Raw genomic sequence first — 27,854 nt, 5'->3', positions numbered from 1 at the left:
AACCAGAGCTTCAGATGACTTGACCGACCTAGCTTGGGTACAATGTTCTTGACCATGAAGGCCTCCCAGGCGCCAGACGTGAACACGTCCTTCCAGGGCTGCAGGATGAGGCGGGCAGAGCCGTCGCTAGGGTGCCAGCGCTGCAGGGCGTTGGCCAGCTTGGTGCGGATAGGCGGGTACAGCGGCTCCAGACGGCCCTGCAAGAGGGGCAGCCATGGGTGCAGCCAGGCGTGGATGGGCACTGTGTCGGTCAGCGGGTTCCAGCTGTCCACCTGCACAAGCACAAGCCAGAACAAGCCTCAGAGAGCAGATACGTCAGGTAGAGTCCAACCAGTTACTAACACTAGCTAGCATCAACCATTTACTAACACTAGCATATCAACCATTTACTAACACTGGCATCAACCATTTACTAACACTAGCATATCAACCATTTACTAACACTGGCATCAACCATTTACTAACACTAGCATCAACCATTTACTAACACTAGCATATCAACCATTTACTAACACTGGCATCAACCATTTACTAACACTAGCATATCAACCAGTTACTAACACTGGCATCAACCAGTTACTAACACTGGCATCAACCAGTTACTAACACTAGCTAGCATCAACCATTTACTAACACTAGCATATCAACCATTTACTAGCACCATTTACTAACACCTATATTCCCAGGGCACTATGTTCTATGATCCCCAGTTAAATTGTCTGCTAACACACAGTGGCTGAATCTGAATGTACCCCCTCACAAATTTTGATTCCGGCTAACTTTGTGAGGACTTATACATTGTGAAATGCATGAGGGCTCACTCACAGTTAAGTTTTTGAGGGTTCAGGGCTTAGACCTGAGGGGGGACATTGAGATTCATCATGTCATATATATATATATATATATATATATCAATACATTCATATATGTTGTAATTCATACTGTGACCTGCATAATTACTAACAGCCAACTAAGTATTTAGTAATTTCAATATTTCATATTGATTTTTAAAATATTAGGCTACACTTCTCTTTAAAGTCATTACATTGTATTGGTCTTGTGTCAGTCTAATTGAGTGCCTGTCACTTTAAGGACGTGAGAGTAGCCTAATTACTTCTGAGTGGATTGGAAGGCTTGCATCTCACTGTGTTCGGCTACGAGTGGAAATAACTTTTTGCATAGTCAGTCACTTGTCAGTCGCATGGTGTGTGGGGAGGCGGGACTACTGGCGTATCCTACCACAGAGTGCAGCTAAAAAGCCGCGTGAGAAGTATACCGGTAGGCACTAGGCAGAGAGAAAGCTAGTTGCGAGTTCCAGTAGGCTACGCCTAATAAAGACAAAAAAGATGGAATTGTTTCTAAGCCAAACGCGACAGCTGCAGTGTGGGAGAATTTCGGATTTAAACCGAATGCCCGTGGTGAACCACTGAACGCGTGCGAGTCGGTGTGTCGCATTTGTTGGAAAACAGTCGCAATTAAAAGCGGCAACACAACAAACATGCATATGCATCTAAAACACAATCATCCGCTGCAGTTTTCCCAGTTGGGGAAAAAAAACACAACAAGTGGGCAGTCTTCCTCTTCCCGAGGAAAATTCTCAGAACGACAATATTATCGCTTATCGCAATAATTTCTGAGACAATTTATCGTCCAGCAAAATTTGTTATCGTGACAGGCCTATTAATAAGCATAATTTTATCGCAGTAATTTGACCTACCACCAAATGATGGACAGAACTCATAGTCCTCAATAGTGTGGCAGTCAACAACATAACAGTAGCCTAGCCCTACAGTATGTGTGGCTCCTTTAAGGGAACCTGACGTCAGTGAATTGCGAGTGAGTGGCTAGAGAGTTTGAATCGTTTTCATTTAGGACTAAACGCTCAAACGGCTCAGCTTGGAATAAGCTACAGTATAGCGACCAAATCAGAGTTTGTGAGGGAAACTTAGGTTTAGTTTCAACTGCGGGTAACTGAATAAAGCTGGAACTCCTCAGTAGGGCTGGGCGATATGGCTGAAAACTGTATCACGATATAAGTATTTCATATCGATCGATATCGATAATTATTGATTTTTTTAAAATCTATTTCAGATAAGGACCAGAAGGGGAAAAAAAGTTCCATTTAAAACACTTTTATTTTAAACTTAACCGTCCTCTGATTTGAATCACCTCAGTTATCAATCAAAGCAAACAGGGAAAAGAAATAGCAACACAATCATGAAAAACACTCAAATAAATAATTGTGCACATAAGCAGCACTGGTTGAAGCCTGGAAATATTGTAAACAAAGTAATTTGCTGGTTTATACTAGTAAGTCTACTGGTTAGACTGTTCAGTTTTTCTCCTTGGGACAGGCTCGTTTGAGTCTTGGAAAATACTTTTCCATTTGCATCGGGATTGAGTTGATTAGAATTTAGCAGTCAATTTGAATGCAACAGTTTTGAACAAATTTGTGCAGCGTGCTAATGATGCTAACCGGATTTAATAGCAATTCAGTCATCTTGCACGATTGTGAATGTTTGGATTACATGCGCATGCTGAGGAGGGATGCACCTAGAGAGAGAGAGAGAGAGAGAGAGAGCGCATGGGGCAAGGACTCATTGAGAGTCTGTGTTGAGGTAGGCCTACTTCTATCTTCTACTCTGGTAGAGTTGCACATACTAACTACAATGCAAGATATATTTAGCCTATTTATTTATGGACAACGTAAGGCGGGAGGTGTGTGTTGCTTTTAATTATCGAATGTTCTATCGAACGCATTTTTTATTGATATCGATTACATGTCTATTGCGATACATATCGCTATCGTTTTATCGCCCAGCCCTACTCCTCAGACTGTATCTTATGTCCGTCTACTCTGTTGCGCACAATCTGCTGCAGCAGAAATGAAAGGCGTTAGCCCTGAAGGTTTTGATAACTTATTATGATGACCTGTCTGGAACTGAAGCACGAATGGCTAGCATATTTCTAGGTAATAATACAAAACCCAAGCTAAAGTATTGCAAATATAATACTAAAACACAACTTAGAACTAGGCCTACTTATGTACTCGTCCCACTAACGAGTTTGTTTATTTGTTTCCCCGACCAGCGCGGTAAAGTGCAAACACACCAGCACAAGACGGCTCGAGATTGGGCTGAGCTCCGCTCTGGTAAGGTTAAATGGCGGATCATTCACGAGAGGATGTCCCAAATGAACGCATATCCACAGATTTTGTTAGAGTGGTGAAATACATTCACACCGCTGACATTATATTGAGGAAAAAGTATAGCCAACCAAGCTCAAGTAGCTCAGTCTCAGACGGACCTTACGTAGACCTAAATTAGGACTTTAAAAAATATCGGCGCAAATTATCGGCCAGAATTCTGTTATCGGACCGATAATAATATTTTAATTTTTTCACTTATCGGCTAATAATATATCGGCCGCCGATATATCGTGCATCCCTAGAAACTACGATGATTGGTTAGCCTAGAAATCTAAACGCACCCTAGCAATGTAATTTGCAGCCAGGGTAGTCTAGCAACTCTCCGTTGGCTTGCGAGCTGGAAAAATTAAACTTCGATCAGGCCAATCACATTGTGTATAGAGTCGTGGACGGGCTTAGCATAATGATGGCAGGCCCCAGCCGTGGCGCGGCTGGCTGGGGCACCTGCACCGTATGCCGGCGACCCGGGTTCGATTCCCGCCCCGTGGTCCTTTCCGGATCCCACCCCGACTCTCTCTCCCACTCGCTTCCTGTCGTTCTCTACTGTCCTGTAAATTAAAGGCTGGCGAACAGCGTGACTCGAGTTAAGCTTTTTTTTAAGTTGCCAAAAGTTTGGATCAACTAGCCAACTAGCTCCGCTGGTGGGAAAACGCATGGGACTCATGAGTTGTAGTGCTATCCTATTGCATGCAGAGGGAATTTGAAAGACAACCGTTTATCCCGCCCCTCGGATTGAGCACTGCCAATGGCGAGTTCCCAGATCCTACATGTTGATATGGATCTGGCTCGTCAGGCTAATGATTGGTCAAATTTGCGGAAAAGTTGTAAAAAATTACAAGGTCACCCAGAAATAGTGGGGATTTGTTGAATTTGCATTAATTGTTGTGATCCAAACATTGCAAATTCCTGGAGGGACTGATCAACCATTTACTAACACTAGCTCAACCATTTACTAACAACCATTTACTAACACTAGCTCAACCATTTACTAACACTGGCATCAACCAGTTACTAACACTAGCATCAACCATTTACTAACACTAGCCCAACCATTCACTAGCTTAGTGCACTTCACTTCACCTGACATTGACTGCTGAACTGCAGCAATTAAGTGTATCCATGTGATAATTGAGACTTTATTGAATAGGCACCTATATTCTGTGTTATACAACAATTGGGTTCTATGGAACTATTTATTTGTTTCTGATTGGCTGAGAGACGTTCCATGAGTTGGAATATCCCTGGACATTTCAACTCAGACTTTGCACAGCTAATAATAAATCACTCCGCGATACAATGCGAAGATTTGACACAATGTTCTCATCCCAGCTCTCCACTATTTTAAGCAATGGGTTACTCCTTAGCAAACCATAACGAAACAGTGCTTCACCACATCTGTGGATTAAGCCACACAGTCAACTTAATGTAAGTAAGATAAACGAGGATGCTAATTGTTCTCAGCATTGCCAGCATTGTGTATAATATGATTGTCACTTGGAGGAGACTTGTAGATAACTAACGTTAGCATAGTTAGCTAACCGCTGCTAACGTGCTAGCATCGTCACGTCAGGCTGTGCACAGTAGTGTAACATTTATTCACCATAAATTAATAAAGTTGAGTGGTTCTGCAATGTAGGCTATGTTTCTGTTTTTTTGCAGTACCATGTCCCTTACATGACATGGCCCAGTGTCCTTATAACATGCATGCAGCAAACCTAGATATGAATGTGATTTCAGCCCGACTTTCAACATTTCTTTCAAGAAGACACGTAAACCACAAAGACCCGTAAAGAGGGATCTGGAATGTTGGTTACCTAGCAACCAAGACGCTGTCTATTGAAAAGGGAACTATTTTTTGATGCGTAAGAACGATGTCGAAATTAACATTTTTAAACAATATTGGGGTGTTTTCAGATTATTTAGTTTGTGGTATAATTGTTGTATAAAAGCAATATAGCACTCGTGATCGTGGGATTGGTCATGGATATTCCCACGGCTGTTGTTGCCTGCGTCACTCGGCCTCTGGCCTCGTGGCTACGGCCGAACAACACCCGTGGGAATATCCATGACCAACCCCACTCTCACTCGTGCTATATTGCTTAAATATTTCACTGTCTATGACCCCAAATAAAGCAGGACTGTGACTTTGCCTCGAGAAACAGTGAGTGTGAGTGTTTGCATGTTACCTCTCTTTGTAGCCTGGGGAATATGAGCTGCTCCAAGACATGATCGAGGATCCAGAGCGGCAGAATGGGGGCCCAGCACTCTATGCAGTCCACCATGGGCCCCACGTTCCTGGGCTGCCACTGGGTCACCGCGGTCCTCATCACAGGGAGCCACACCTCCCATAGCAACCTGACCAACACAATCACGCATGTCACACACAACAGCTACTACTGTGGAATGTCACACACAAGACTGTCGGAACCCAGGAAGAACAGATCGGTTTCAGGTCCCTAACAACGTCAAGAACAAACTGAAAGGACAAGCACTAATTTGTTAACACGGACAGCGCATAGAATGCAAGCTTGCTGAACTTGATATAAGATGAATAATAAAAGCATATTGTCTAAATATTTCGATGCCGAGTCTGGATTGTGTTCATCTAGAGGTGAAGCGGGTTTACATATGCCTATACTGATGTTTTACGGAAGGTAGGCTAAACATTTGGCCTGTAAGATTAGGTCAGGCTTATATCGACTGCACAAACAATTAGTTTACATTTAGATCAAAGTGAGAACATTGCCTACTCATAGGCTACATTATGACGGGCAATCATTTTCCCCGGATGTCAGAGGATAATTACTTTGATAAAATAGCCTAAGCCGTGAGCCACACATTGGACGATTGACAGAAATACAATGCAGAAAATGCATTGTGCTGGATGGTAACTGACAGGAAAGTAGTCTATAGATACATGACTGATTAGCTAGGCTAGGGTACTTTATAGTATGCAATAACGTTACTTGCAAGCCCATGTCTACTTTCTTAAAACAATCAACTCAAATGGAGTGTGAACTAAACTTTAGGCTACCCTGCATCTTGTAATTTGTGTGAAATGTTAGCGTCCGGTCTCATTGAGCATAAAAAAGGAACAGAAACAAGCCTATATTAGCCTATATCATTTCAGTTTTTCCTCTTGAGCAAGATGAAGATGACATTTGTGGCATAACTTCGTAACTTCATAATGCTTCGTATCCAAATGTCTTTGGGCTTATTTTAAATAGCAATAGCCTACTTTATTGGCATTTTTAGCTTTAAAGCAACACCAAAGAACTTTTCCTCTGTCGCACGCACTATTTGTTTATCCAGCACCATCTTTGCAAATAACAATGTTCACAGACAATGTAGAATATGTTGCATGATTTTATGAAAGTAGGATGTATTGCGACATCAGATGCAAGTAAAATTTGTAGTTTCTCATGTCTCATTCCATCGAACTACAGATCCGCTACCCGATCCGGCAAACTTACATAGTGCGGTTATAGCCGATAGAGGGCTGCGAAGCGAATGCAGAAAGTGCCGTTCACCCTATTACGAGTTGATGAACCAATTAAACGATTTTGGAAACATTATTTTAAGGTACAAAAAACTCTTTGGTGTTGCTTTAAACTGACACATGACAAAAAAAAGAGATGTCCCTTGTAATGCACGCAGGAAATTCAGTCTTTTCTCTGACAAATGTTAACTATTTTCAAGCACCATGCGTCTTTGCTTCAATGTCTTGCTATACGGCTCTGGGTTTGCTTGTCCTCCGAGTTTGTCCTTAACGACGGTTGTTAGGGGCCTCAAACTGATCTATCGCTGGTACTAATGCCCCAGCTAATGGGGATCCTATAGACAATAAACAAGAGCTACTACTGCGGAATGTCACACACAAACGCTACTACTGCGGAATGTCACACACACGAAAGCTACTGCTGCGGAATGTCACACAGCTGATCTGAGAATTTACCATCTAGTAAGCTACTACTACTTCTATTTACAAACTTACTACACAGTACACAATCTGTATTGCTGACTACTATTTGTATGACTTCATACTCCAGAGAGTGGATGTGTATTGTTTACTAATGAGGGGACAGCACTCCGGTCATACTGTTGCTCTGCAGATCTGATGAATGGGTTCGAGTACCTGTGGTAGGGGTCCATATTGGAGGCGTCAGGTGCGCCATGATGCATCTGGCCCGACTCTAGTATGGCTCTCCACTGGCCCACCTCCTCCAATCCGTAAGAGCAGTCCTACAGGAGAGGGTTGTTAGCATTAGCAAACCACTTGAGGCACAGTTTGCTGGAACTAACAGACAAAAGCTCCATTAAAGGTGCAGTCCATGACTTTAAATTAGTGCTGTCAGTTAAATGCGTTATTAACGACGTTAACGCAAACCTATTTTAACGGCGTCAATTTGTTTATCGCGAGATTAACGTTCTTTTTGGCCTAACAAACTTTGTAGTTTTTTCACATGCTGTTGCAACAACTAGTAACGTTAGAACAACTACAACACCACACCGGATCCAGCTAGACCGGAAACTAAACAATACGCACTGACGAATGGAATGGAACGTTGTATGTGCTGCACGTACACGCCCCCTTTTAGGGGAAAGATCATAGATGACTGTTTGGATATAATAGAAAACCTACGCTGCATCGAAATGGGGAGCGAAAAGGGCTTATATACTTACTAAATCTTGAAACAAATGTGAATAAAAGGCACAAAATAAGGTTGGTGTAAGAGTTATCTGTGTGTTTATGGGATTAATATGACCATTATGTTCCTATTTGTTGTTCTTGCAGTTTACTAACAGGAGTGTCATGAATGTAGGCACAGTCAAACTGCCCATGGCTGACTATAACTAAGTTCGGCAAGCTTAACTTTACATGTCATAACATCAACTAAACATAAGTCACACATTCATTCTATCACTTGTAATATGAACGTAGCCTATTTCCTACAACTAGGAGATAATTGGCTATGTTATACTAAAGTTCCTCAGTTAACTATAGCTAGCAAGCTAACTGTTTTACATGGGATATTATTGTAAGTGTAGCTTTGAATGTTCTGTGAATTAATAACTAGATGTAACGTCAACGTGTGATTACTAGCTGTCTTTCCCATTGGAATCAATGATATAATGTTAACTTTCCGCTAAAATGGGGCGTGATGCAGATTAAATGTATCTTTATGATGATGCCCTGTTAGTAGGCTAGGCTACGTAAAGGCATGCTGCACACACTTGGTTGGGCTTACGAGCCGGCCAAAGAGTAGTAGGCTGACGCATTAGTTGTGTGCCGTCAAAGATTTTTTCCCCGTCACTTGTTCTGTTATCAACAATCCTCTTTGGCTGCTACTATTTTGACTCTTTGGCTTTATGTGGCTTTGATGTCCTCAAACTGCCAGACACTTCCTAGCAGCAAATATTCTAAGAACTTTACTTCCTCCTAGTCCTCCTCCTCGTCGTAGTCGTGGAGATAATAAACACCAACGCAGTTCTGAACTCCCGCGGTCGGCTGAATGGTGTTTTAAATTGCTGTGGACACCAATGCCGACATGAATGCATGCACTCTGCTTTCGACTCCATTCTTTTCAACTGAACTCAAAGATAATGAATATAGTATGAATAAGTTATAGTATTTATACTTATTTAGTATTTTCTGTTTGTTATGGCCCTTATAATGTGTGTACATTTTGTGCATGCACTTCTGCGGTAGCATTTATTTCAGTTTATATCAGCTATATTTCTGAAGAATAGGCCTATATTGTGTTGCCTCAAGGCCTGCTGCACATCTTTTGAAATTTGATTTGAAATAATCAAATAGACCTACGTCTAAAGTTAAGTTAATACATTTAGGCTAACTTGCTTTGCTTTCATTTGAATCCCAATCAAGATACACAATAATTGTTTTATATTGTCAATATGGACTCCTGGAAAGTTAAGAAATACAAAATAATAGAATTTTAATCATGTGATAAAATATGTGATTAATCGTGATTAACTATAGGAATTCAGCGATTAATCGCGATTAAAAAATGTAATCGTTTCAGCACTACTTTAAATCCTTTTCACCCCAAATAAAATGTCAGTCCTCTAGCTGTCTATGAGGCGTTTGCGCTCCATTAAAGGAGAAGTCCATGACTCTAGCTGTCTATGAGGCGTTTGCGCTCCATTAAAGCAAAGTCCTTTTAGGCAAGTCCCTCCACTCGGCGGCCATATACCAACGTTTTATGGGCACTCATCGGGCACAGTCTTTGGGTCGAACTGCGCGTGCGCAAGGATTCACGACACCAATCTTTCTCCAGCGGCGAGATCACAACACATGATTGGCACGATGTCTTCACAACACACCATATGATTGGCTCAATGTATTCACATCACACCACATGATTGGCTTAACGTATTCACATGTCGACGTTTTGCCGAGGAAGGGGTGGGATATGTGTAGACAACGGCCATATAAACTAGCCCCATGCATTTCTATGGAGGATTTTTTGAGTGCTGTGTCTCCACATTATAAAGTCTCTGATTAAAGGGGCAGTCCACGGCTCTAGCTGTCTATGAGGTGTTTGCGCTCAAATAAACTCCTGTGTTTGAGCACAGGCCAGACTCTGTAAATTGGATACAAACATAGTGTATACCCATAACATCGTGGTTGAGACCAAACCATTAACAGTCCAACGCCAACCAACACATTGCTTTTGTAGCACAGAAGTGCGGGGTGTAATTTGATTGGCTGTAGAGTTATTTTTAAAATGCGTTTGAGTATGAACTCGTTTTTAACCTTCAAAGGATTCCAACTGCTAAGCTTCCCCTTCAGTAAGGGGTGGAGCACTGACACTGCTCACCTTTAAAGGATTCCAACTGCTAAGCTTCCCCTTCAGTAAGGGGTGGAGCACTGACACTGCCAGATCGGACAGCCCCAGGGTCTTGTACTCCTGGTAGAAACCAGTCTGCAGCTTCTCAAAGACCTCGGCGCACTCCTGCAGCGTGATGGGCTGGTCACCGTGGCCTTCCCCGGCCTCGAAGCGCTCCACCAGCTCCAGCACCTCCTCCAGCCGCCTCAGAGCCGCGTCCTCCTCACTCAGCCGCTCCTGCAGCACGCTGCTCTCATGGGACAGAGACACCACCGTGTCACGCTCGTGCTGCAGCTGACGCGCACTCTGGAGCAGGATGGGAGGAGAGAGAGGGGGGGAGAGAAGAGAGAGGAGAGAGGGGGGGGGAGAGGGAGAGAGAGAAGAGAGAGAGGAGAGAGAGGGGGGGGAGAGAAGAGAGAGGAGAGAGGGGGGGGGGAGGGAGAGAGAGAGGAGAGAGAGAAGAGAGAGAGAAGAGAGAGGGGGGGGAGAGAAGAGAGAGGAGAGAGGGGGGGGGAGAGGGAGAGAGAGAAGAGAGAGAGGAGAGAGAGGGGGGGGAGAGAAGAGAGAGGAGAGGGGGGGGGGAGGGAGAGAGAGAAGAGAGAGAGGAGAGAGAGGGGGGGGAGAGAAGAGAGAGGAGAGAGGGGGGGGGAGGGAGAGAGAGAAGAGAGAGAGGAGAGAGAGGGGGGGGGGAGAGAAGAGAGAGGAGAGAGGGGGGGGGAGAGGGAGAGAGAGAAGAGAGAGAGGAGAGAGAGGGGGGGGAGAGAAGAGAGAGGAGAGGGGGGGGGAGGGAGAGAGAGAAGAGAGAGAGGAGAGAGAGGGGGGGGAGAGAAGAGAGAGGAGAGAGGGGGGGGGAGGGAGAGAGAGAAGAGAGAGAGGAGAGAGAGGGGGGGGGAGAGAAGAGAGAGGAGAGAGGGGGGGGGGAGAGGGAGAGAGAGAAGAGAGAGAGACCGAGAGAGGGATAAATGGAGACATACAAAAAAAGGCAATTATTTAAAGGTTTATCCAAATCAATAGAATTGGGGAGCTGTGGCACAAATGGATGCAGTTTCCATACTACATCCCAACCCGTGGTCATCTCCCGATCCAACCCCAGCCCCCCCACTCTCACTAACACACACACACACACACACACACACAGACCCCGTGGTCATCTCCCGATCCAACCCCAGCCCCCCCACTCACACACACACACACACACACACACACACACACACACACACACACACACACACACACACACACACACACACACACACACACACACACACACACCCCGTGGTCATCTCCCGATCCAACCCCAGCCCCCCCACTCTCACTCACACACACACACACACACACCCCGCGGTCATCTCCCGATCCGACCCCAGCCCCCCAACCCTCTCTCTCTCTCACTCACACACACACACACACACAACCAACCCGCGGTCATCTCCTCTCTCCCCCCACTCACTGTCCCTCTTCCCTATCCTATCTGAATGAAGCCAAAAGGCCCCTGAAGCTTCAGATCAGATGAGTGGGATGTACCTGTAGGATCTCCTGTTCAGTTAGCTCGATGAGCAGCTTGAGGTTGTGCTCGAGTTCTGGCAGGGCGAAGCCCGAGGGCTTCTGCTCCCGTACGGCTTCACTCAGCGTGGGTTCCTCAGGCACGCTGTGCTTCTGGCTCATCTGACTGTAGCTGTAGTAGACCCTCTGCTCCCTGCCAGTCATATCGATCACCTGAGAGAGAGAGAGAGAGAGAGAGAGAGAGAGAGAGAGAGAGAGAGAGAGAGAGAGAGAGAGAGAGAAGAGACAGAATTCTCAGCGTTACAGACTTCTCACCAGACAGAGTTACAGACTTCTCACCTTGACCTTGGCCAGTTAGACTTCTCACCTTGACCTTGGCCAGCTCTCCAGCTGGGGTGACCATGCCCCTGTCCGACACCTTCCCATGAGCCTTCAGCTCCTCCACGGTTCTGTAGGAGTACTTTGGCTTCTTCTTCCCAACGCCTGGCTCTCGACGCCACTGCCCGAGCTCCTTCTGAAACTCCTGCAAACCAGAAGACACGAGGATGGCTGAAAGACTGAGAAACAAGGCTGCTGGAGCATACTGTCTCACTGGCACACTTGGTTACCTTCTCCTCCTCTTCTTCAGAATCTACCACGGGGAAGTCTTGCAGGGACTGCTGGGTCCGCTCCCGACCATAGGCCCCCACGGCTCCTTTGCCTTTTCTGACCTTGGCCTCAATTGGGTTCACAATACCTAGAGGTAAAGGGGTGCAACACCATTATTTACCACTGGCAGAAAACAACACTATGGTTCAACATCCTCTGTTCAACATCCATGGATCCACATTCCAAAGGGTATACTGAATGCCAAGTGGCATAGGGAGACGTTTGTTTACCCTGGGCGTTCTTCCCCAGGCCCTGGCCTGCTACGTAACCCATCTTCTGCAGGAGCTTCTGTCCGATTCCTCGAGTGTGCTTTTCCCACGTGCCCAAGTCCTGGCCGGGCCTGATGTTCCCAGCAAACCCCCTCTGGGAACTCTTGAAGTTGCTACCCTGGTCATTTCAAACAATAAAATATAGATCAATATAGATGAACATATGGTGAACTTCAGATGTAGACTGACTCAATGGTTAATGGTTAAGACAGGTATGCTATTTAGTTTTGCAACCAAAATCCCTAGCTGTATTAATTAAATATAAACAATAACAATGACAATAGCGTATGTGTAGCTAGTCTGTATTAACCAGAGGAATGAGGAACCACAGATTATAGTCGGAGACTGAGAAACGGAGCTCACAGTTTGTAATTTCTTGGGTGCGGCAGCACGAGAAGGTGGGGGAGCTGGGGGAGCTTCTCCGTCGGCGTCTGATTCATCTGAGCCCTGTTCCTGCTTCTCTTCTGCCGCAGTCTTACGAATCCCAGCACTCACAAAGCTCACAGGTGCCGAGTAATCCTTGCTTCTGTTAAGAAAAAACAACATACAAATCATTTTCATGACATGTAAGTAAGAGTGTCGACATTGAACGATGGAAGTCTGATTCAACTAGATTGAGCACTGTCATGGTCGACAATACTTTGTCATCATCGTTCACCTCATCACAGCTTTCAATACAGCTGAACACGTACCTTTTCCCGCCGAAACTTGGCCGCTCCTCATCAGAGTCGTGCTCAGCCCAGATGCCATAAGTCGCTTCCTCTTTGGTCTGCTTGTGGCGCCGGCGATCAGGGTTGAACTCGTTGGCCAGGTCCCACTCTGAGATCTCAAACTTCTCAATTTCCACCCCATCCTCTTCCTCCTCTCTACGCCCATACAGGTGGGACATAGACATGATCCTGTGGGAAAGTCAGGTGAATCACGTGGTGTTATACATTTTAACTGAACAACTGCAGGGCTGTGGTGAGATATGACCTGGCACATAATGAAATACCAGAAATGAAAGCAGTACATAATCAGACTATTAAAACTAATATTGCCAACACAAGATATGACATTTCAATTCACTACAAGTTAAATTACAAGAATAGCTTAAACAGGCCATCAATAACAGGCGCTGCAACAGTTACATTAAACAACAATATGTTTTCTTCCTCAACCACACCTGGTTCGTTCATGCACTTTTCCATGATGCATAGATTGTCATTTTCTTTAGAAAGCCACAGGTCTTAAATATTACTGTCAATCATGTCATCAAAAATATATCATATATATGAGTGATCATCTGTTTGCTACCACAACGTTAGTGACTGATCAGTTATCCCCAAATGTATCCATGCTTGCATTTGAAATTACCGGTAGTTACTGATTCATGTGTACTATACCCTATTTCAAGCGCCCACTGGTAGTTTAAGATTGGGAAAAGTTGGATTAACATTACTTTATAGGTGATGAGGTTGCAGAGTAACAGTTAGCATACACCAGATATTGAGAGCCTGCAAATGGGAATACACTCTATGCAGAACTCTGATTTTCACCACAGACGAATGATTAACGCCAACATTGGACGCTGGTGTGAACTTATCCCAAAGTATTGACAGCGCCAAGCTGTTGTTATCTATGGTTCTTACCTTACGAAGGATGAAACGCTAATGTTAGCTAGCTAAATCGCCTGGTACAGATGGTTTTCTAACAAGCTAACGTTAGCTGCAGCGGATAATAAGACACAATGTGCCTTGCGTAGTTCGTTTCTCTATAGCACCAGCAGACTTGGAAAACAAAAAATTACGTCAGTCGCAGTCACAGGAAAATAATAAACAAACGGTAACTCACCTAGCTTGCTAGCTTGTTAGCTGGATGCTCCGTGCTTCCTACCTACCGCAGTGTCGACCCGGAACAAGAAATATCGATAACTGTGATATCACAGCGCGTCTAAGGTCAGATTCTCTCTCTCACAGCCATCTTGGATCCCGAGTCCTGACCTAGTGAGTTGGTGTTATCAATCTACTTGCATCTAACATTTTAATCGCTTGTAAAATTGTCCAGTTTTCGATTCAGTTGTGGTTAAGTGTTTGGTCGGTCGTTTGATATAAATATTAACCTGGACAACGCTTTGAATGAAAAAATATCCTAACTCAACCGATCGACTGTCAGTACAAAATGGGGGAGAGGCACACAGTTATTAGCTGGCTATCCTGTTCAGAGTTGGCTAAACTTGTTTGGCTCATGTTTTTGTGGAATAGTTAATTCAATTGATGTTGCTCTTGATGTTCGTGTGTAACATGAATATTATATGTTAGCCAGTAACTTGGTATTAGATCTAATCAGTGCTGTCGATTGACGGGTTATCTTGACTAGCTAGCTAGCTAGCTAGATATATTCCAGTTCCTCGAGAGGCTGAAAGAGGCAACTCGCTAACCATGCTATCCAGTATGGGCAGTGCTGTCAGTGTTATGATAACCCAAGGCTTTGTTCGCAGAGCTGCCACTGTAGAGTTGAGATTGTGTAGGCCGAAGCTACATTGTAGAGCAGTTTGTTTACACATTTAAGATACCTGCGAGTTGTCACCCGGTTCATGTTTTGGACTAGCACGCTGGCTAGAGCCATTCTCTACGAGTGAGCCGAGCCGACCCGACCACTAACCTTAGTTACCACGTGAAAACATGTAATACGGTCTCTAAGAAAGCGCCAGAGTTTGGCGTAAGAAACTGAATTCAGAATAAATGTTTTTAGCAACATGGATCTGTAGGTGTGCAGCTTTTTAGTCTGACGCTGTAACGTAGAGCTAACTCTCCGTTTGGTTGTTACCTTTTTCTGATGAAGTTGGGTAACGCGATGCTAGGCTACATGTGAATTTTAAGTTGGCCGCTATCTAATTAAGTAAACACGTTCTTCTAACTGCGTCTTCTCATTCTGTGTATAGATATTTAGTCTTATAATCATTGTGGTCATTATGTTGCTGTATAAATGTGCAGTAGGCAAGTGTCGGGGAATGCTAAAGGAACATGACTGTTTTACTGGCTAATCCAGATTCATTTGTATTTAGTGATATAACTGACGTTTTCTAAATATATATCTAGTTATTATGTGATCTTATCAAGAGTGAAGAAAAAGGAAGAACAAAATACCCATTGATTGTGGAAGCTTATAAATGTATGTGTGTTACAGGCAAACATGCCCGGTGAAGCCACAGAAACTGTCCCAGTGACAGAGCAGGAGATGCAGCAGCCACAAGTGGAGACTGGTTCGTAATTTTCTGAGCCATGCATGCTCCTACTAAACCCTCTGGCTAACAATGTGGTCCTGGAACTCAGAATCTATTCAGTGCTGTTAGGTTACTACTGATATTTAAACTGAAACACAAACCAGTTAAGGCAGGCTGTGGCCCATTTAAGTTGTGCAACACCTGTCCCTGACACAGACACCAGTTAAGGCAATTTGTGGCCCATTTTGTCCCAGATACATTTGTTTCCGCTTCTCTCAGTTTGTCTACTCAGCTGTCACACCAGTCAAGAAAAGTTTTAGTTGGTTGTCGTAGCGTGCAAGGTCTTGTTCTGAGTAGGATTCCTGATCCAGGACCACTTTCCCCCTTAAAAAAAACCTTGTTGCCTGCACTGAATGAGATTACACTTGAAATTTGGTGATTAGATGTACAGGATTTCTCTGTGCATGAAACATGATGCATATTGCTGCATGAGTAGTGATGGAATGAAACTTACTTTACTTGTACCCTTTCAAAACATATTCATATTTTGTTAATCATTCTTTTAAGTCATCACCCTATGGATTTTCCATTCATCATTTATTTCTCATGGGATACCATATTTTGTATAACGTTAAAGTGAAGTTAGTTTCTTTTTTTTCATAGGAATAACTATACAATTCATTTATTCTTTGTGCTACATTCACCTTTGATAATGTTTCACAAAATATACATTACTAAAAGCAAAGTTCACACATAGCCAAAACTTAATACATTTTGTTAGGCTGGGTAAATATCCATTTCCATCCAGCCTTGGACATGCAAAGCTTCTCAAGTGTAAGCAAGGCATCACATGAGCTTCCAAAGGATACATAGACAAAAGCGTATAGACGGTACTGACACGCTTCTGCGGTTACCCTTGCTGGAATCTTCTGTCCATTCGATGAAGAATTGTATTGAAGAAGAGTGGACTTCTTCAAGACTGCAAGCAATCTATGAATGTTTTTAATAGAGACAACTGTACCTGTATTGTTCAGTCTGGTGCCATGGAACTTTATATAATGATGCCATTGAAGAGTTGAAGATGAAGAAGAATCAAGATGACAAGTAACCCATGGAAACCCTCATAAAGATGGTTTGGGCTGGAAGAAACGGTCAACATTTTGGATAGATACTAATTTGGAAGCTCATGGTGTATGTCCTGTAGATGAGCTGTTCTAGCGGCACCTTGTAAAATTGCTATTATTTGCTTGTACTTTGGCTGGTTGGAATATCACATTTTAAAAATGTAACGTTAAAGAGTAAACCCAGTAAAGTTAAAGCTACATCCACTCGTCCAGCCCACTTGTTCTCCTGACTCCGCCTTCACTCTATTTCCCACTTCATTAGAGTAAGACTACCCTAGTTTTAAACCATTTCACACACCGCAAGGTGTTCTTTCAAACTGTCTGGGTATGCTACTAGGGGTGTGAAGATCCTCACACGTATTCTGAATGTAAGCACTGCATGGAGATGCTGGGAAAAGGGCACACTTAAACGTTTTTTTGTCGAACACACAATAACACTATCAGAAAGCACAGTTTTCCATAAGAACGTTAATATTCTTGAAAGATGTGTTGTCCAGTTGGTTTCTAAGCTGGTTGCCATTTTGTGTCAAAGTGATCAAAGTGAGAAGGCGTCAGAGTTCCTGATCTTGGTAAACATGAGCGTATTCATCATCTACCTGCATCTTTAAGGAACATGTGTCTTTACACTTAATGATCACGTGGCACGAAATCTCCCCTCTTGCAAATTTGTCAGCTTTTGCTGATACTCTCGCTGTGACTACCTTTCCCCCTACTATTCCTGCTATTCCTCCTCTCCTTCCTCTCAGCTTCGGGGGTGTTGAGCGCCACCATCTCCCCTGAGGCGGCTGTGCCTGAAATTACCAAGATTGTGTCAGTGGAAACTTCTATTGTGGCTTCGGAAGCCACAGCGGTGGTAGACCAACCTGTGGAAAGCCCCATTACTCCAGCCGAAGTTGCGCAAGGTCAGGAGAATGGCGAAGTTCTGGCTAAACAAGTGCCTGAAGCTTCTGTGACTGCTGAGGAACAGCCATCTTCTGATGTGAAGCTTGAACAAGCCACAGAAGAAACTGCCCCGGCACCAGCTGCCTCCACAGAAGAAACTGCCGCTGTACTAGCTGCCTCCACAGAAGTGTGTGCTTCTAGTGAAGTGCCTGCTCAAGATTCTGAAGCAGTCATCGAGGAGGATTCTGTTGCTAAGGAAGAAGTGCCCGCCACAGAAGAGTTGAAGGAGCCTACAGAAGAACCCGCCACCGAAGTGCCGAAGGAAGCTGCAGAAGACCAAGAATCTCTCAAAGATCTCTCTGCCCAAGAAGCCACTGAACCTGATTCTGCACCCGTTGCTGAAGAACCTGCTGAAGTTGATGGACCTGCGGATAGTGAAACTTTGTCTGAGAACTTAAAAGCTGTGAGTCTAAATCCTACTGATGAAGCAGACTTGACAAAATTGGAACAGCCACCAACGGTTACCATCGACATAGCAACTCAAAATGGAACTCCTTTGGAGAAGGCAGAACCGGTTACCATCTTCTCTCAGGCTGTCCAGGCCAAGGTGGAGCCTAATTGCGCTGGCCCCTCCCTCACTTCACGGCACCTGTCAGGTGGGTGATTTTGTGTGAAGTCTGAAACTGCTGCTTATTTTGAAAAGCAGCTGCCTCTCTTGTCTCTTGCGTGTCCTCTGCAACATTCGTTAGCCATTCTCACGACACCCAAGTATTTGCACTCGTCACATGGAAACGGTGCAGATTTTGTCTTAGCAGCTGGAAATCACTAGCATTTACAGGCACAATTTGATTTGAACAGAAATGCGGTCGGTCAGGCAGTTGCATCTTAAGGTTAAACCTCAAATGACGAAGCAGGTCAGTTATAAAGGCCCTACCATAACTTATATGATCTTGTTATATATTTTTGTCTATTTGTTGTTCTATATACCTCAGGCTTTGCAGTGTTGTAGACTGGTTCCTGTACTAATTAATTGTTGTCTAACCTTGTGTGTTAGTGGGCATAACCAAAACTTTACAGTTGAACGTCTAATGAAATGCTTGGTAATATAAAGTGTCATACTTGTCGCATGCAAGGAAGTGGTCCGCTTCACACACTTTAGTTTGTAAATCTGACTTTAAATTCGCCTGTAGAAGCACTTGTGAAATGGTTGCTCCTCCCCCAATCTTGATTTACTAGCCGTCATGGTCCAAGTTGATGTGCTAAATTCAAATGGTTTTGGTTGATGTGCTAAATTAAAAATTTGCTGCTTAATTTTAACTTACAACTAAGCTAAGCTTGGATATTAGCTTCGTTGTGTGTGTGTTTGTGTGTGTGTTCATTGATTTGGCTTTGACTAAGCCAAAGTCTGGTGAATGTGTAGTGCTTTTAACAGTTTTGGCGTTCCCTCCCCTTAACAAGATTTGACATGTTGTGAGGCATGGGTGCTACTTTGCATCTCTTGCTGCTGAGCCAGCAGGTTTGTGACGAACACAAAGTTTGCACTCTTAACACGTTTGTATTCGATCGCCCCTTGGCCCTCCTCAATCCGTCTAGACATGCATGGTTTGGGATTTGCTACCATGCAGTTAAGAGAAAACAATGTTTCCAACTTGAGTTTATTTATTTTCTTCAGCCACACCCTCTGCTCCTGCCGCAGCGGCTGCAGCTCCTGCCAAGCCCAAAGAGGGCAAGGCTGGACATAAGTTGTCCTCCTCCCTACGGTCCACTGCCCCTAAACCTGTCCCTTCTGGTAGAAGAAAACGTTCCTCACTGTCTGCTTCCTCTTCCTCACCTACCTCTCCCAAATCTTCTTCTGGTCCTCGTGGTACCCCTACTCTTTCTCCTTTGGCTTCCCCTCTGGCTTCCCCACCAGTTGGCTCTCCAGGGTCAAGTCATGGAGACATGGCTGCACCCAAAGTGGTCAAGGCCAAACCTGTGAAGCCCAAGAAGACTGAGTCCTTTAAGCCTGTTAGGTCAGAAGTCCCAGCTGCTGCACCAGAAGTTTGTGTCACTGCCCCTCAGCCCCCCATTTTGTCTGCTCCAGCTGAGTGCAAAGTAGCTGAAGTTGAAGCCAAACCAGTTGAATCAAAACCTTTAGTGCCTGAGGCTGAGCCAGTTGAGGCCAAACCCAAAGTAGTTGAGGCCAAACCCAAAGTAGTTGAGGCCAAACCCAAAGTAGTTGAGGCCAAACAAGTTGAACCTAAGCAGGTAGAAGTTAAACCCAAACCGGTTGAGGCTCTGCCTGTAGAAGTTAAACCCAAAGTGGTTGAAGCTCTGCCAGTAGAAGTTAAACCCAAACCGGTTGAGGCTCTGCCAGTAGAAGTTAAACCCAAACCGGTTGAGGCTCTGCCAGTAGAAGTTAAACCCAAAGTGGTTGAGGCTCTGCCAGTAGAAGTTAAACCCAAAGTGGTTGAGGCTCTGCCTGTAGAAGTTAAACCCAAACCGGTTGAGGCTCTGCCTGTAGATGTTAAACCTGTAGTGGTTGTGGCTGAACCAGTTGAGGTTAAACCCAAAGTGTCTGAGGCCAAGCCAATCGAAGTTAAAAAAAAAACATCGTTTCCTCTCCCTGATCTGCCATCCTCTCCCAAAACGGCAACTCCTGTGTCATTCAAAATTACCTCTCAACCAGCTGCTCCAGCTCCCAAGTCTTTTGCTGAAGCTGTGGCTTGTAGTCCACCTAAAATGGCACTGGTGTCTCCCAAGATTGCCCCTGAGCCTCCAAAAGTTCAACCTGTGCCTGTGGTGGTTGCTCCACCAACTGAGACAAAGACTGAGGTCAAGCCCTCAGTGGTCGCACCTCTCCTTGATGATGATGATGATGATCTTCCCCCACTTATCCCCCCTGCGAAGCCAGTTACTATGCCTGTCTTCCAGCCCCCAACAGTTGAGCAGGCTCCACCCAAGGCCACTCCTGTTGTTGCCACTGTAGCACCCCCAGAGGCTGCCCCTGCACCTGCCCAGAAACATGTAGCAGCACCTGCCCCAAAGCCTGCCCCTGCTCCAGAACCCGCTCAAAAGCCTACTCCTACACCTGTAGCTGCCCCAAAGCCTGCTCCAGAAGCTGCTCAAAAGCCTACTCCTACACCTGTAGCTGCCCCAAAGCCTGTGCCCACTCCTGCCCCAGCTCCCACTAAAGCCCCATCAAAACCGGAGCCTGTGATCAAGAACAACAAGGGTACTTCTTTGCCTCTTATGTGTCTGTCTGTTTCTTTCTCACCCTTTCTGTGTGTACAGTCTGACCACTTTGCTCAGTAGTGCTCCACAGCCACATGCGCAATATACAGCTTCACACTACTAAAGTTTTCTATTTTATTTGTGTTGGTTATAGAGTTTTACATTTTGTACCTTTTTTTTCCCTAAACTGGCCTGTTTCAGAGAGAAAATGGGGTGATGTGTTATGGGTGGTATGGGCTTTTCATTTGTTTTGGTTTATTTTGTATTATACATAATTTCATCTGAAATTTGTAGTGACGAGTATTCCATCCACAGTCCACACACATTATTTGCATTGCACATTGGCTCTCACCCTCCCACAGTGTTGCAGAATTCTACATGTATTCAGTCGGTTATGTGAATTGTAAGCTGTTCATGTTGTGCTCAGTGGACTGCTGTAGAGCTGCTGCTGTTGAGACTGAAACTCTTCTCCACACACCACCACATACACCACACACCACATACACCACACACTGAAACTCTTCTCTGGGTGCCATGCAGGGTCTGGTACTGAATCCGACAGCGACGAGTCCGTGCCTGAGCTGGAGGAACAGGATTCCGCACAGACACAGACACAGCAGGCACAGGTAAGGACACACACACCACATACACACCACCACACACCACATACACCACCACATACACACCACCACACACCACATACACACCACCACACACCACATACACCACCACATACACACCACATACACCACCACATACACACCACATACACCACCACATACACCACCACATACACACCACCACACACCACATACACCACCACATACACACCACCACACACACCACCACACACCACATACACCACCACATACACACCACATACACCACCACATACACACCACCACACACCACATACACCCCACCACATACACACCACCACATACACACCACCACATACACACCACCACATACACACCACCACATACACACCACACACACCACCACATACACACCACCACATACACACCACCACACACACCACCACATACACCACCATATACACCACACACACCACCACATACACACACACCACCACATACACACCACCACACACCACCACACAGGGCTTACAGCAGGTGCAGGTAACCACATACACCACCACACACCACATACACCACCACACAGGGCTTACAGCAGGTGCAGGTAACCACATACACCACCACACACCACATACACCACCACACACCACATACACCACCACACAGGGCTTACAGCAGGTGCAGGTAACCACATACACCACCACACACCACATACACCACCACACACCACATACACCACCACACACCACATACACCACCACACAGGGCTTACAGCAGGTGCAGGTAACCACATACACCACCACACACCACATACACCACCACACAGGGCTTACAGCAGGTGCAGGTAACCACATACACCACACACACCACCACACACCACATACACCACCACACGGGGCTTACAGCAGGCACAGGTCACCACATACACCACCACACAGGGCTTAGAAGAACAGGACATATTTTTTGGATATTGCCTTATTTACTGTCGATCCTGGAGTTGGATAAGAGGATGCATACCCTTATCTGTGCGTGCAATAACCCAGTTTGACACCGTTGGTTTATCTTGGCATAATTGACTGGAAGTGGAGTTGCTCAAGTTAGCCTATAGCTAAAAGAGCTATACTGAAACAGAAGAGCATATACCTCTTATCTAACTATAAGGTAGTCAGGAAATAAGCTAACTTTCCATAAAGGTGGCATGTTCCTTTTAAAAAATCTCGGACTCTGCTGGAATTCAGACATGGGCCAGGTTGTTTATTGTATTTACAATATATAATTGTTTTGAAGATTTAAACAGCCCTGCTGTGTAAGCCCTGATCAGAACTTTATCTGATGACTCCAGGCATCAGAAGCCCTGCTGTGTAAGCCCTGATCAGAACTTTATTTCCTGGTTCAGTTTCACGCTCAATTTGGGTCTGTTAGTTGGCCTATACCTGCTACTGTCAATCATCTGATTGTGTGATGTGTGTTTTTGTGACAAGTGACTATTGTAAGAACATTATCTGTCGGAATTATGTATTTGAAGAGAATTTGATGCACCTCCTTCCTGTCATAGCTTGCAGCTGCTGCTGAAATCGATGAGGAGCCAGTCAGCAAAGCAAAACAAAGCCGAAGTGAAAAGAAGGCCAGAAAGGTATGAAGTCTAACAGGCTAGACATGCTATTGAGCATACTTATATGAAGTCTAACATGCTAGTCATACTATTGAGCATACCTATATGAAGTCTAATAGGCTAGTCATACTATTGAGCATACTTATATGAAGTCTAATAGGCTAGTGATGCTATTGAGCACACATATATGAAGTGTCTCCTGTGCTTTCACAATGCCTTTGATTCAATCACCATTAAGCTGAAAATCAATCGAGTGTTAGATGTTGTATTTTCCCTTAGGTGGGGATCACCTTGGCAAGCGTAACGCAATGCTCAGACCATAAGTTATATCTCGTTCATAAGTAACACAAACGGTTTGCCAAAACTGACAATTGAATACGCTCGTGTTGCGCTTTGAAAGTTGAAACAAGTTTAACGCTCGGCTTGTTCAACACTAGTTATGCTAGCGCTGCCACCATTCCGCTGGCGAACTGAAGAGAACAATAGGAAACTTGCCGCTGCTTAGTGTGATCCGTGCGTGCGTGTGCGCGTTAACCTCGACCCTCCATTTGTCTCTTGCCGCTGCTCAGTGTGATCCGTGTGTGTGTGTGTGTGTTAAAGGAATTATCCGGAGTAAAATGCACTTTAGATCGATTTCCGGATGATTGGGGGTACATACGTTGAGTTGACATCAAAATTATGTCATTCGGATGTGTTTTGAGAAAGTTCGATTGTACCGTTTTCAGTCACAACTCGTAGCCTGGAAGTGAGCGGGGCATTTCAATTGCGCCGCTACAAAACGCTATTTCTATACCTCTTCTACAGTTCCAAACAACATAACAGTTACATGGTAGTGAGTAGAGGGTCCCTAAAGCCAAACTGAAGTATCCCGAGGTCTTTATGTGGTCGAATAGAGAGTCCAGAATGAATTTCATCAAGCCAGTACCTTTACAGAAATGTTGCCATCTTTGCCGCCACCTTGAGGGGAAAGTCCGTAGGAGTCTTATTGCTGAGTGTGTTTGTAACACGCTCTGGAAATTCACAATTTCGTCGCCGTTTTTTTTTTTTTTTTTTTTTTAAACATAGTCCCGTATTTCTTTCGAAATTGAAATGAAGTTGTATGGACTGGACTATTTTTTTTTTTTTTTTTTTTTTTTAAACGGCGACGAAATTGTGAATTTCCAGAGCGTGTTACACAGCAATAAGACTCCTACGGACTTTCCCCTCAAGGTGGCGGCAAAGATGGCAACATTCCCGGAAAGGTACTGGCTTGATGAAATTCATTCTGGACTCTCTATTCGACCACATAAAGACCTCGGGATACTTCGGTTTGGCTTTAGGGACCCTCTACTCACTACCACGTAAGTGTTATGTTGTTTGGAACTGTAGAAGAGGTACAAAAATAGCGTTTTTTGAAATGCCCCGCTCACTTCCAGGCTACGAGTTGTGACTGAAAACGGTACAATCGAACTTTCTCAAAACACATCCGAATGACATAATTTTGATGTCAACTCAACGTATGTACCCCCAATCATCCGGAAATCGATCTAAAGTGCATTTTACTCCGGATAATTCCTTTAATCTCGACCCTCCATTTGTCTCAGGCTATGTCCAAGCTGGGTCTCCGCCAGGTGACTGGAGTCACCAGGGTAACCATCCGCAAGTCCAAGAACATCCTGTTCGTCATCACCAAACCAGACGTGTACAAAAGTCCCGCTTCAGATACCTACATTGTGTTTGGTGAGGCTAAGGTAAGAAAAGGAATCCCAGTTAAATTTTGAAAAGGGATCACTTGTGTTGTCTAAAATGCCTTGCCCTCTGTGATGATGTAACAGTATGACTTTCGTTCTTCTGAGTCTGCTGAAGCCAAATCCATCTGTGCTGAGGGGGAATCGTCCTGTTTGGTGTGTTTTGGTCATGACTCCACTGCCAAATCTGTAGGTTAAAAGATGTGCATTTGTCTGCCCTTCCTCTCGTCCGTCAGATCGAGGATCTGTCCCAGCAAGCCCAGCTGGCGGCTGCAGAGAAGTTCAAGGTGCAGGGAGAGGCCGTCTCAAACATCCAAGAGAACACACAGACGCCCACCGTACAGGAGGAGAGCGAAGAGGAAGAGGTTGGTCTCTTGTGGCACCACTTATCACAAGGATCTTATTACTCACTACATGACAATGCTTGGACCCCCCCGCCCTATATGGCATCCTACTCTAGTATAGAGTATAGTATAGAGTATAGTATAGAGTATAGTATAGTATAGAGTATAGTATAGTCGAGTGTAAAATGCCCTATATGGCATCCTACTCTAGTATAGAGTATAGTATAGTATAGAGTATAGTATAGTATAGAGTATAGTATAGAGTATAGTATAGAGTATAGAATAGAGTATAGTATAGAGTATAGTATAGAGTATAGAATAGAGTAGAGTATAGAATAGAGTATAGTATAGTATAGAGTAGAGTATAGAGTAGAGTATAGTGTAGAGTAGAGTATAGTGTAGAGTATAGTGTAGAGTGTAGAGTATAGTGTAGAGTATAGTGTAGAGTATAGTATAGTGTAGAGTGTAGAGTAGAGAGTAGAGAGTAGAGAGTAGAGAGTAGAGAGTAGAGTAGAGTGTAGAGTAGAGTAGAGTATAGAGTAGAGTAGAGTATAGAGTAGAGTAGAGTATAGAGTAGAGTATAGAGTATAGTATAGTATAGAGTATAGTATAGTATAGAGTATAGTATACTATTAGGGCTGCACGATATTAGGAAAACATGCGATATGCGATACCATTATTGAGTACTGCGATAACGATATAATTTGCGATATTTAAATATACTGCTCAATAAAGGTTTTCCACACATATTTTGAAACCTTCCACCCTTTTCTCCATTCTCAAACTACATTCACAGAATGTCTGACAGTTCTTGCAAAATAAAACACTCGCCTCAAAAGTTTTACTTGTGCTCAGAACCAAACAGTGACAGAGTGATTCAGTGTATGATTGAAGTGTTCCCTTAATTTTTTTGAGCAGTATATTTAATGTTTTTTTTTTCATTCTGCTTGCTGCAAACATACACTGTAGGGTTGGGGGGGGGGGGGTAAATGTATAATTACAGAAATAAATGTATAATTTTTAAATAATATAAAATATCATGTAGCCTATATGGCCTGATGAAAGTGGACAGCTAAGAGACCTACTGACTAGGCTATCGAAGTTGTGTGGAAGATCTGCTCCTAATCCTCATAAAAGACGGGTGGACAGCCAATCTGAACACTTGTGCACCAACCAGCGGAATATTCCACATTGCCAGCCTTTGATGGGCCTAGCAAAGAAGCTAGGCCTACTTAAGCTATATCGCGGCAATCATCTCAGTCTGTAACCTCATACAGTACGCTGCGCATCCCACGTTATTAGGCTACCGGCATGCCGACTACGAGGGCAGCGGAAAGTGAAAGTAATTGGGCTGCAATCGCACAGTCCAGAAGTAGGTTAAACAACTTTTACAAATAACGAATCCTGATTACCTCTGTGCTGCTGTCTGGGGCTTTTGCTAAATGCAAATCATGAAATACAAGCCTTACAGACAGTGAAAGACAACTTCTGATATAACGATAACGAAAGAAATTGTTTATTTTAACACGGTGGAGAAGGACGCATTTGCGCTGTGTTTGTAACACGGCATCCTTCATAAAACCAAAATATTCCCATATAACAGACGTGCTTTTCCTTTTAGTCACTAATTCCTCTTCACCTGTAGCCTACCTCGCTCGACTCACTATTTTCAGCCATCACGACTTAGCTCCCGCTTTAACACCTAAAACACCACACACCTAAACTGGTAGGGGACGGGCTTCTTGGGCTGCATGACCGCATCAGTTTGGTAAAATATGTTGACATTCAGAATGTGAATACACCATAGACTGTATGGAATGCGCACGGCACAGAAAATGTATCGAATTTATCGAAAATTAAGTAATCTTTGCGGTATGTCCATCGCAAGTGTTGATATCGCGATAACGATAGATTTTAGATATATCGTGCAGCCCTATATACTATAGAGTATAGTATAGTCGAGTGTAAAATGCAAATTAAGACTGCAGAGGCTGAACAGTTTTTGAATTTGCTGATGCAAATCTGATGTCTGCAGATTCCACTAACCTTGTTCAGCTCTGCAGGGAATACGCCTCTACAAAGCAAAATGATCTGGTGAATTTCTTTATTTTTATTTGTTTGTTTATTTTTAGGTTGATGAGACTGGGGTCGAGGTGAAGGACATTGAACTCGTGATGTCACAAGCCAACGTATCGCGGGCAAAGGCTGTACGGGCCCTGAAGAACAATAACAATGACATCGTCAACGCCATCATGGTAAACACCTGCTCTGTTGTTCATGCTAGTCTTTTTTAAAATGTATTATTATTATTATTAATAAATTATTGTTATTATTTTCCCACCAATACAAGAAATTCATCATATCCACATTTTTGCCAGTAATATACAGTTTGAACTGATGTCCACTCTTCGGTGATGACTTAACAGTATGACTTTCGTTCTTCTGAGTCTGCTGAAGCCAGCCTTTCTGTCCTGAGAAGAGCACTCCTGTTGTTTTGTTGGCTATATAAGCCCTGGCTTTCATACTTACCTCTGTGTTTTTCTTTCCAGGAACTGACGATGTAGGAGGACTCCAGTCGGGATTGAAATGAGATGTTGCTGATTTAATCTACTATTATTTGTACACTTTATACCCAAGCGAAATAAAGGTGTGGCTTGACAAAAAGTGAA

The 27,854-nt window shown here is 44.1% G+C and overlaps 2 protein-coding genes and 2 non-coding genes across 5 annotated transcripts in view; 3 read left to right on the top strand and 1 right to left on the bottom strand.

Annotated features, from left to right (window-relative positions):
- tfip11 (tuftelin interacting protein 11) overlaps positions 1–14,380 on the bottom strand; it is a 17,312-nt gene extending 2,932 nt beyond the window's left edge. Inside the window, exons 1-11 of the mRNA XM_076275499.1 lie at positions 14,313–14,380; positions 13,172–13,378; positions 12,843–13,005; positions 12,441–12,597; positions 12,171–12,298; positions 11,930–12,085; positions 11,584–11,775; positions 10,051–10,365; positions 7,344–7,450; positions 5,395–5,563; positions 29–272 (exon numbers count right to left, since the gene is read on the bottom strand). Of these exons, the coding sequence (XP_076131614.1) occupies positions 29–272; positions 5,395–5,563; positions 7,344–7,450; positions 10,051–10,365; positions 11,584–11,775; positions 11,930–12,085; positions 12,171–12,298; positions 12,441–12,597; positions 12,843–13,005; positions 13,172–13,374 (1,834 nt within the window). The 5' untranslated portion in view covers positions 13,375–13,378; positions 14,313–14,380. The remainder of the gene's footprint in view (positions 1–28; positions 273–5,394; positions 5,564–7,343; positions 7,451–10,050; positions 10,366–11,583; positions 11,776–11,929; positions 12,086–12,170; positions 12,299–12,440; positions 12,598–12,842; positions 13,006–13,171; positions 13,379–14,312) is intronic.
- naca (nascent polypeptide associated complex subunit alpha) lies at positions 14,377–27,854 on the top strand. Of its 2 annotated transcripts, XM_076275501.1 has the most exons (9): positions 14,377–14,464; positions 15,648–15,723; positions 17,555–18,346; positions 21,444–21,529; positions 23,058–23,135; positions 24,698–24,844; positions 25,078–25,206; positions 27,318–27,440; positions 27,735–27,854. In XM_076275501.1, exons 2-9 carry the CDS (start codon positions 15,654–15,656, stop codon positions 27,747–27,749), a joined length of 1,440 nt encoding a protein of 479 aa, XP_076131616.1. In that variant the 5' UTR covers positions 14,377–14,464; positions 15,648–15,653; the 3' UTR covers positions 27,750–27,854. The 2 variants fall into 2 exon arrangements, with proteins under 2 accessions (XP_076131616.1, XP_076131617.1); XM_076275502.1 differs by lacking the exon at positions 17,555–18,346.
- Positions 24,908–24,983, top strand: LOC143115665 (small nucleolar RNA SNORD59). Its single transcript, XR_012985268.1, has one exon. It is a non-coding gene; the product is annotated as a small nucleolar RNA SNORD59 (small nucleolar RNA).
- Positions 27,591–27,665, top strand: LOC143115664 (small nucleolar RNA SNORD59). The gene has a single exon (XR_012985267.1). It is a non-coding gene; the product is annotated as a small nucleolar RNA SNORD59 (small nucleolar RNA).

This window comes from Alosa pseudoharengus, unplaced genomic scaffold (assembly GCF_046254945.1).
Source record: "Alosa pseudoharengus isolate Yale_2024_CS ecotype anadromous, Long Island Sound unplaced genomic scaffold, YU_APseudo_1.1 YU_APseudo_1.1_scf_9, whole genome shotgun sequence".
NCBI classification, from domain to species: Eukaryota; Metazoa; Chordata; class Actinopteri; order Clupeiformes; family Clupeidae; genus Alosa; species Alosa pseudoharengus.
This window is presented reverse-complemented; position numbering and strand designations above follow the sequence as displayed.